This window comes from Lethenteron reissneri, chromosome 25 (genome assembly GCF_015708825.2).
Source record: "Lethenteron reissneri isolate LAM-NWPU_2019-01 chromosome 25, ASM1570882v1, whole genome shotgun sequence".
Taxonomy (NCBI): domain Eukaryota; kingdom Metazoa; phylum Chordata; class Hyperoartia; order Petromyzontiformes; family Petromyzontidae; genus Lethenteron; species Lethenteron reissneri.
In genome coordinates this window covers 4,080,201-4,090,711 of record NC_083803.1, presented here as the reverse complement: position 1 = coordinate 4,090,711, position 10,511 = coordinate 4,080,201, and the positions used below count along the sequence as shown (strand labels likewise).

At 51.7% G+C, this 10,511-nt stretch overlaps 1 protein-coding gene across 1 annotated transcript in view; it reads left to right on the top strand.

Moving 5' to 3' along the window:
- Nucleotides 1–356: 356 nt before the first annotated feature.
- The window catches only part of PCSK2 (proprotein convertase subtilisin/kexin type 2), a 33,317-nt gene continuing 23,162 nt past the window's right edge, over nucleotides 357–10,511 (top strand). The window contains 2 exon segments of the mRNA XM_061558944.1: nucleotides 357–1,211; nucleotides 7,060–7,164. Of these exon segments, the coding sequence (XP_061414928.1) occupies nucleotides 1,029–1,211; nucleotides 7,060–7,164 (288 nt within the window). The 5' untranslated portion in view covers nucleotides 357–1,028.

The window sequence follows — 10,511 nt, the reverse complement described above, 5'->3', positions numbered from 1 at the left end:
GTCCTAGAGTACAAATGAGTCATCTAAGGGACGTCGCTAACAGAGCGTCATGTTCGAAATGCCTCGGCCGTGTTCTCGGCGCGTGCCGTGCGTTCTGGACGTGGACATCCCCCGTCGATGGCGCGCGCTCGCGGGAAACTCGCCGTGCGAATTAGCCGGGGGACAGCGAGCGCCCCGTTCCGCGCGGCCCCACTCCACTCCACGATTTACGGGCAGCGCTGCCAGCGAGCGGAATCCGCGGGCTGAGCAAGGGGAAGGATATCTCCCCCCCCACCCCTCCCACACCACACCAGCCCGACCGAAGCAAGCCTTTAAATCTCGCGGGACCCCACGAACGCCTTCGTGAGAAATCAGCGAATACGCGAGCTCGTCGTAACTAGGACACCCTGCACTCGCGGTGTTCACTGTGGGGCCGCGCCGCTCCAGAAATCGCTCCTCTCTTCTGGGCCACCTCCGCATGACGGGGCCGCTACACAGCGCTCTTAGATTAATAATAGCAACAACAACAACAATAGGCCATCGCAACTCCCCCCCCCCCCTCCCACAAGGCAGTGTGCGCGCCGCGGTAGAGTTGAGCGCTGCTGCTCGCGTGTGCGCCCACTCCAGCGGGGGTGGCGGCGGTGCGCGGGAGGGTTTATAGGACGGCTGAGTGACGCGCGGTGACGCGGCTCCCCTGCTTGCGGCTCGCGGCGCAAACCTTCATGAATTATACAGATGATCCGTCCCGTCGGCCGCGACGATCCGCTCCGCGTTAGCGCCCAGAAGCAAACAGCCGGCGAGCCGGCCGCTCGTATTTATACTCCTCGCGCCGCTCCCCTCCGCGCAGACATGCCGACTGGGAGGGGCGACCCGCGCAAGCCGCGCTCATAAGCGGCCCTACACTTTAGCCGAGACGTTGCCCAGCGATGTGTTGTTACTGAATGCTTAGGGAGTAGTGTCGCTGCTACTGCTGCTGTTGCTGCTGCTGCTGTTGTTATTAGTAGCAGTAGTGGAGTGCGCTCGACTAGAGTAGGAGCCACAGAGGCGTAATGCGGTTGAGAAGCGCGTGCAACGGTGGGGTGACCCTTCTCGCGTTGCTGCCGCTGACAGCTTTGGCTCTCGTGAGCGGCGACCCGCTCTTCACGAACCATTTTCTGGTGCAGCTGCATCAGGGAGACCTCGGCGTTGCTGGGCAAGTGGCGCGGGACCGCGGCTTCATCAACCATGGCCAGGTACTTCCAGCACATCGCACGGGCGCTTCGCGACCGGCGCTCCCGACACGCGCGCGGACGCTAATAGATTCCCGCCGTGCGCCGCAGAGCCGCGCGGATCGCTCGAGCATTGCTCGCGTTACTTTGCTCGTAGTGCGATCGCCTTTGAAATTGTAACTTTTTTTGGTTATTTATCCGCTCACGATGTCTTCGTGCGCGGCACTGCGTTGCTGTCGGGGCGCGAGGCAGTCGCCCAGCGCCGCACACTTTCAGCACCACGAGCCCGAGGGACAGCTCCGCTTTACGAGCGGAGTCCATTCGCCTGCGCACCCGTTACAGTCCAGACGCCGATGCAACACGCAGTGTGTGTAATACATACGCGTTGTTCATGCGTTGCTGTGAGTGCGCATACGTGCAAGAGACAATTATTTTCTGTACGGATGGATCCTGAAGGTCAGGTTGCAGCTGTATAGCCCTTCAGCCCAGACTAGCTATTTCACTTACCCGTATCACTCGAGGTGGCATAAATGTAGCGGCTACAATTTCTTTATCTGGCCAAATAACAGTGGATTACGTGATAACCACTTGAAATGAGTGGAGTTATTGAATAATTCACTCTCGTTAGCCGTGTGAATACATCGGTACCGCGAAAGTTGTTCTACCTTTGTCGGTGATGCTAATGCCTGCTGTGGCCCATGGACTTTTACAACAGCCCGGTAGAATCGAGCGAACAGAAGAAGGGAGCGGCGGCGAGTTGTTGGGTGCTTCAATAGCATCGGCCGCAATGACCTCCAATTGTCTTGGCGACACGTTGCCGGTCTAAAGCTAGAGCCGTGGTGTTACGACACACGCGCAAGCCCCATGCGCGTGACCGAGTCGGCTGTGCTTTGTGCAAAGCGCTGACCGGCGCACTCTGCACAGGGACGTTCAATAGTGTCGGCTCTCGTGCGCATGTGATGTTATTCAGTCGAGCAGCGGCGTTCATTGAGTGGCGAAATCCACTGTTGTTAAGGAGCGGATACGAGTCTCTAAATGGATCAACCCGCACTATCGCTGCTTATAATTGTCGTGACATTTATAACTCTCATCAAACTTCCCCCCGCAAGGCGCGTCGGCGCGAGCAGTGACCTTAACACCGCGACTACACGAGCGCCGCCTTCATTTTAATTCCAGAGCTGTAAAACCGATAGCTGATGCCCAGGGACGCATGATTAGAATGTTCTGTATTTGATACAAGCTCGCAGTGTGTGTGTGTGACATTATTAAAGTCAAGGCATAATGTAGTCAATGAACATGTTTTCAGGGCGGTCTGTAAACCAAAATAGACGCGTGACTACTTTCCACAGTCATAATGAGGGGGGGGGGGGTATACTGGATGTGATCTGCCGGGTGCGGAAATATTTTCCGGATTTCCTGATCCGGACCAGCGCAGCCGAAACGAAGACCCGGCTCCACTGTCGACAGACTGAGTCGCCGGGATTGAGCACGGGGCGTTTTCTGTGCAGCAGTGGCAAGCGCCACTACGTTTTTGTGTGAAGATTGACTACCACCATTTGCCCACCACTCCCTTGCCTCTGCGGTGCTATCATTGCACCTCGCTGACCCGTCGAGAGTCGTTAGCGTGGCGGTGGGAGCTCAGCGGAAACACAGCTCGGGGTTTTCGCACGGCGCGATGTTGGTTTCGCGGGCCGGCGTTTGGAGGACCAAAGTCTTTCAGGATCATCGACGTCCTTAAACGCGCAGTGACCACTCAGTCGGTCATGACTGACGCGACTGCCCGAGTGATGGTGATGCCATCCGTTCCGCCCCCCCCCGACCCTGGGTTGTATTCTGTGTATCGCGGCGTGATGTTCCCTAGGCGTGCCTCCTGTGGCAAACCCCCAGCGTGGCTCCGATTGTAGGTTGCAGATTTCACGCCAAGAGCATGCGGCTGAATTCCCCACGTTTACTCACATTGTCTACATTTGCGCTCATATTCAAACTGTGCACTGTGTTATATATTCTTGGTTCTTTCGGTAAAGTCACGTATTATTTATTATTGTTTCCCTTCTACGTGACTTTACCGAAAGAACCAAGAATATGAATCCCTGCAGTCACGAAAGCTTTAAATCAAAATGTGCACTGTGTTGTGAAATATATTATAACCCGGTTGTTGTTGTTGTTGTTGTTGTTTTTTACGGAGAAAGGAGACGGTTTTCACGACAACAAAAGGCACATTAGATGGTACATTTTTGTGCTCTGGTCCATGGGCTATTACAATTCCATTATGCAAAAACGATTTACACTGCAAAATATATATACAAGGTGTACAGTGGCTACGAATTGCTAAATGCTTTGGTCTCGTTTTGCCGCAAGGTTAGCCGTGTATATAAATATGATGGCGCACATTTACCATTTTAGTGCAATGGGCGTTGTGCAGGAAGCTGTCCACACGATCTGCCATGGGTTAAACGAGGGTGAGCACTAAGGAAGCAGCAGCCTCTGGCTTCGCGAGGCTCATAAATGCGTATCTGGCTCCGTGGCTATAAATAGGGTTATGATATTGTTGTAAAGTGCCCGAATGTGAGTCGGAAGATTTGGTTGCCACCACACTGAGACGAGGAACAGATTTCCGTGTGGATTACGCTTTGAGCGCGCACTGTATACCGCGCATGCATCGTTGGAGGGGGGGGGGGATGGGGGGGGTTCTTGCGCTTGCTTCGAGACATGCTTCGTGCAGAGGTTAACCGACCTGATTTTAATATTTATAAGGTTTAAGACTGTGAACTTTGAAATCGACACTGTACACGGCATTTTCATTATACGGGGTGTATCTAAGAGATGGACCCAATGTCAAAGCAGTATATTTCACGATGGCAACATGTTATAATTACACAAAAAGTTACAAATGGTTTAATGACTTATCAAGTTTTACTAGCCATTTTATAAATGCTCTATGTGCCCTCCACCTGCTGTACGGACAACATCGAGACGATAGTTGAATTCGTCCCAAACGCCTCTCAAAGTGTCTTCCCATTGAAGTCACCGCTGCCGTGATTCTGTTTTTGAGGTCATCCAGATTAGTCGCTAATGGTGGCACAAAACACGGTCTTTGACATATCCCCACAAGAAAAAGTCGCAGGGTGTGATGATGTCTGGGGATCTTGGGGGCCAAGAGTGTAGTGCCTAGTCTTGGGGTCCCTTGCGACCTATCCAACGTTGAGGCAGTGTGTCGAATGACTGAGCCTAGGGGCTGTTTGTGCGCTGGGAGAGGCATCGAGCGGTAATCAATTGAAACTCTATGCCCCGCCCTTTCAAGTGGTAAGAGTTTCATTCATGGGCGGTTCGTGGTTGCAAAGATATGGCAATTTCAAAACGGGCCCATCTTTTTAAACACCCTGTAGCTTAAAAGTATGCCAAGATCCATGCATTAAACAAATCAAACATCTTGGCATATTGTTTAACCTTTCCATATCTTGGTCCCAACAAGAAGGCCACAAAGAGCGCCCATGAGTTCATATTCACTCCCGATGTCAAAGGTCACATCCTTAAATCCTTGCAATGCGTGATCGATGCACCCCCATCCCCTGTCCCAGCCCCCCCCCCCCCCCGCCCCTCCCGGTAGTGGCTGCGTCTTCTAGTTGATTAGTCTCCGATGTGCGACTTATGTCATCAGCGCCGGACAGATGAAAGTGACTTCATCTTTGATGAACCTCTATTACTCCAACCTCCAATGCTGCTTATCATCCTGGAGCCGCAAGAGAGGGAAAACTGTGTTACCTGATTTGGTGCGAGATCGATGTCTGCATTTACCTCCTCCACCGAAGCCACGGGGCTCGCGCAGTCACGCGCGGCCAAGCGCCGGCCGCGGAGACTTTGACTCGGAGACGCCGGCCAATTGAGGGCGGCCGCAATCGTTTGACTCGTCGGCGTTCCTGACCCCCCCACCACCCACCACCCCCCGGAGGACACCTCGTGACGTGCCAGCAGGCCGTGGAATTCGGACGGTGGATGCTCGCTCGGTGATTTTAACAATCGCTCAAGAGCTGAGACGTCTCCCTTCGGTGGACACGTTCTTCATCTTTTCGCTTGATATTCACGGAAGTCAACTGCAAGTGGGCATTTTTTACACGAACAAAGCGATACATTTTCAAACAATTACGCCTTACAATATGTACCATGCCGCAATGCATCACACAAAGGATATTTCTATTTCAGTGAGGCTAATACCACTCAGGGTTTTTTTCCCCCCTTCCACATAGCGGTGAAATGAATATGTGCTGCTTCATTACGCCAGCTGATTCAATTTGCCCAGACTATGGAGGCCCTTCCTCTCAAAGAGCGACACAATGTTATCGGCCAGCGCCTCCACGCAGCAGATGACTCAGTGATGTAATCCGGTCGCACGGAATCAGACTCGGGTTTTGTCTAAAGCTTGACCGGAGAGTCATTGTTTATAATAATAATATTGATGATTGTAATTTTATTTAATCTAGCATAATTCAAGGAAATTGCAACTCAGATCGTTGTCGAAGTTTGTAACGGGCCTAGAATTTTAACACCGAGGTTCGCGAGAACCACCGACGCCAAGGATTGCCCAAGTTCTGTGGTCCATAATTGGGATGTATGGCCAACTCTAATTGGTAAGACATCGCACTACCTAGGCACATAGCGTATCGACGACCGATTTCTATATTTTGATGGGAATAGACTGGCGTTGCTAGTTTATATTCAAAACATTGGCATTTACTGGGCCATACACCCAGAGCTGCGTTGGCTAAATGTATGGCTGTCCTCGTATTTCTTTTTCCTAAATCTGGGAAATAAAAAAAATCACCCGCAAAGTAAATAATGGCGCATCAGATAAAGCAATTGATTTGAAACAGAGGACGTGCCGTGTAGCGTGTCTGTGTGTGTGCGTTAGGGTAAATGTTGGTGTGTGCGTACTTGATTGAAGCGGTAGTGTAGCGGTTAGCACGAACCCGGCGATCCGAGTTCGATTCCCACTCACGGCCAACACCAGTGACGATTATCTGAACCAGTACCTGGTGCGGTGTATACACATCGCCACCGGGGGGACAAAGGCGGCCGGCGTTGTGTTGGCAACCCATCCCCTCGTGTGCCTTGCCGGACATCATAGATACTTGCTAATAGCACTTACCCCAACAGTTTGTTAAGGCTATACGGGGAATATTTGTCTCTGTGGTTGGGAGATCGTCATGTACTGTGCCATGGTGTGCACGCGTTTGTCATGGTGTGGTTGACCTCGTGTTTGCATCATGGTGCATTGGTAAGTGTCATGATGTTCGTGTGAGTGTGTGAATTACTGTGGGGAGCGGTAGTGTTACGGTTAGCGCGCTGCGCTAGGAACCTGTGACCGGGGTTCGACAGCACTTGCCCCAGCAGTCTGTTAATGATATATGTGGGATCTTTGTCTTTGTGTGATGTAAGCAATTTTATTTTTGTTGTTGTTGGTACACACACAGTGCCACTGGTATTGTTGGCGAAATTTTCTATCGCTGAAAAGAATCCTGCAAATCACTCAAATGGGATTACACATGACAACATAGTCCCTCTATGGCGATAACGTGGCAGCACCCTCCTGAAAGAGATCATCGTGACGAAGCGTCTGTCACCGCGTGCACACGAGTAGCACGGCTGGCTACGTACGGTGCGAAAGAAGTTCAACATACACACATTTCCGGTGTGTCCGCGTGGGAGCGTCGTGCTATGTGTGTGTGTGACTGCGTACTATGTGTGTGTGTGTGACTGCGTGCTATGTGTGTGTGTGAGACTGCGTGCTATGTGTGTGTGTAAGCATCACGGTTTGCATGCGGGACCGCTACGAGTCTGACGCCCTCATCAAACTCTCCCCCACCCCCTTCCCCAGCTCCACTTTGCTCAGGACCTCTTCCACTTCTCCCACCCCGCGGCGGCGCGGGCGAGGAGGCGGCGCAGCCTCTCTCACCACCTCCGCCTCGAGAGGGACCCCAGGGTAAGACGCACAGGGAGCCAGAGTGACACGCGGAGGAATTGCACAGCCGGCAGGCGTTCATTACCGAGGCTTCGCTGTTTGTTTGTCTGCGTGCTGGGCTCCCATTATTCAGCCAAAAGGTGACGCGTGTTCGTCCCAGCGTGCCCGCAGGGCGGGCTATGAGCGCATTTACAGCTGACTCGAGGAGGTATTTTGCACATGTGCACAATTTCATCTTTCATCGCATCAATTTGCCGCCTTAAGCAGTCGTGGCCACCGATGATAACTGGAGCGACGGCGAATGAATCGAGGCAGTCGATGGGAGTTTGTTTTGCACACCGAGATGTCGGCAGGGACAGCGCGACCTGGCTGGCAGCATGTCACCTCTACGTGTGATCCACCATGCGCTCACCCCCTACCGATCTAACGCCTCTCATTCTCACTTTACTCTCCTCCGTCGACTCACCCCTGCATATCTCTCATCGAAATCTTCCCCTCGCACTCACCCCGAACAAGCTCTTCCATCTCGACTCACTCTATTTGCCTGCACGTGTGATCTCAGCTCCAAGAACCGAGCGCTTCCGTCAACCTCCTCGGTAAAACTTCCACGAAATCGCACGTCAACTCCTGCTCAGCTGCTGCGATTGTGGCCTGGAGATATCACACCCTCGGCCAACCGTGGCTTGCCAAATCTCTACTTTGTGTGTGTTTAGTTTGTGGTCTTTCCCCCGCACCTTCGATTAGCACGGTTGGCTACGTACGGTGCGAAAGAAGTTCAACATGCATACCCCCTGTTCGAATCTAGGTCCAAGGCCTTCCGCTTTTCCTCTGCCGATGACTATTTATTTTACTCAATTGCATCTTACATTACGAATGTACATCCCGCTATTGTAGCACAACCTCTTGAGATGCAGTTAAATTTATGTTACAACTCTAAACTTCAATTATAACCGTGTCCTCGGTCACACCGCTACCAAAGAAAGCCACGTTACAGCTCATGGCAGAAGGAACGCCACATTGAGGCCAAGATGTATTTGAAATGACATCGTATCGTACAATGGGTTTTTTTGTGATCGTTTTTTTTTCCATCTGGGTAACAAATTAAGTGAGTCCGTCTCTGAAGCGAGTGAAAATAGCCTCAATTTGCACGCTTCAGGAACACCGTCGCTCTGCTGTGAACGATGCCTCCCTGCCAGCTGGGGCGGTGGTGGTGGAGGGGGGGGGGGCACGGCGGTGCCAGGCCCTGGCTCGGTCGTGATGTGAGCCAGTCACGGGGTGACGGTGCGGGGAGGTGCAATTGGCGTGCGCCCACGTTCCTTGCCGAGTTCGTGGTGGCAAGGTACAGGAATTGCTTTTTTTTTGTGAACGGCGTTTTTTGATGCGTCGCTTCATAATCAAACCTCCCCCCCCGCCCCCCCCCCGGGCATGAGCCCGATTTCAACTGCTCTCGTGACGCCCGGCAGATTTGAGCCTGAATAGCGCTTAAGATGGGCGACCGTCTGGAATATTCCAGACGGTGTCCGCTGCCGTGCGGGATACGTCGCAGCAAGAAACCACCGTTGCGCCGCCACCATGCGCCGATGTCTTCTTACGATGCCCACCTTCAACAACCCTGAGCGGTGTGGTGGATGGAGAATGATTAGATATCCCCTCCCGTGGAAACCCGCACGGTGTGGGTGCTAGGCATGAATCGCATAGCGGAAATTCAGACCGAAAAAGGCCGTGAGCGCGTGCATTTCGTTGCGGTTGAGCTGATTTTGCCGTTCTGCGGTGACTTTCCTAAACCGTGAAGACTCCCGTACTTCCATGGAGGGGCCCGGTGCGTTTGTTTCATGCTCGACGTAACCCTGCGACGTGTGTCCCGTGTGTTTTGTGCGCTCGCTTTGAGAATTGCCGATGGGACTCCATTGTTTCCAATTACCAAAGATAACCCGTTACGTATTTTTTAGCGATAATCAGGACTTGGGTAGTCGTTCATCCAGCAGTGGATTAGATAGGTCATGGCTGATGATGATAAAGTATTGTATTAGAATTATATTTTTTTGATTTAAAGCTTTCGTGACTGCAGGGATTCATATTCTTGGTTCTTTCGGTAAAGTCACGTAGAAGGGAAATAATAAAATAATACTAATATTAAACAATAAAACAATAAACATTCTCACGACGTTTCGACTGCAACACAAGCAATCATCACTGATGATCACTGATGATAATTGCTTGTGTTGCAGTCGAAACGTCGTGAGAATTTTTGTTTAATATTTGTATTATTTTATTATTTCCCTTCTACGTGACTTTACCGAAAGAACCAAGAATATAATTATATCTGTTAAAAAAAACCCACATGTACCTTCTTATTTGCTCATTGTTCCTCTGCGTGTGAAGCCGCCGTCCAACATCTTGTTTGATTATATCTGGGCTTTTTTTTCTTTCACCCGCATCATTATATAAAGAGTATTCCTGGACTATTATTGGGACAGTGTTCGCGGTCATCACAAATGCATCCCAGCTGTGGAGAAGGAAAATCGGCTGCTCGCCTTCTGCAAATTGATCTCACAACAAAGATCTCCTGCCGAGCCTTTCACTGACTGTTGGGGCGAGTGCTGCTAGCGAGCGAACTACGAAGGCCGGACACAACACGCGAGGGGGTGGTGTGGGCCAAGCACCACACCCGGCCGCCTTTGTCTCCCCCAGTGACGATGTTTACACACCGCACCGGATATTCATTTGAGGCTCAGTCGACCTAACGAAGATGTCCAAGACCGGTTCAGATACTGTATTCGCCGCAGTTAATGGTCATGCGCGGGAATTGGAACAAAAATCGTGTCAGTTGCGTCGGTTTTCGTATCTCAGTGCGTTCACCACTGCTCCCACCGCTCCAAAGACACACACAGAGACACGCACGCGCACGCACGCACGCGCGCACGCGGTGTTGCCTTTGCCGTGCTGATCGAGCCTGAGCTGCATTATTAATGAAGGATAATTTGAGAGAGTTCCTAGCGGGGTGAGAGATTGGGGGCCTGCGTTTAAATTCACTACACCGCATGCGTTCACATCATCGTGAAGATGCAACGAGAACTCGCTCTGGGCTCGCCGTGCCTGTCCTACGCTCATTATGGGGGGGGGGGGGGATTTGGAGCTGCAGCTTTGTAAGATTCGAGAAAGCTAAATATGAAAATGAATAAACGGCTTCGTTGAACCATCGAGGCTCAAGAGCAGCTGCAGGAGGCCTGGGCACGTGGAGGACTGTGGATTTTGGGCATCGCGGACTGAATAATTTATCAGAGACTGTACACTGAATCATTTAAGCGCGCGCTGTGTGTAGCGTGATAGTGTACAGGACGGGCATTGCCTGCTTCTGTTTTGTTTCG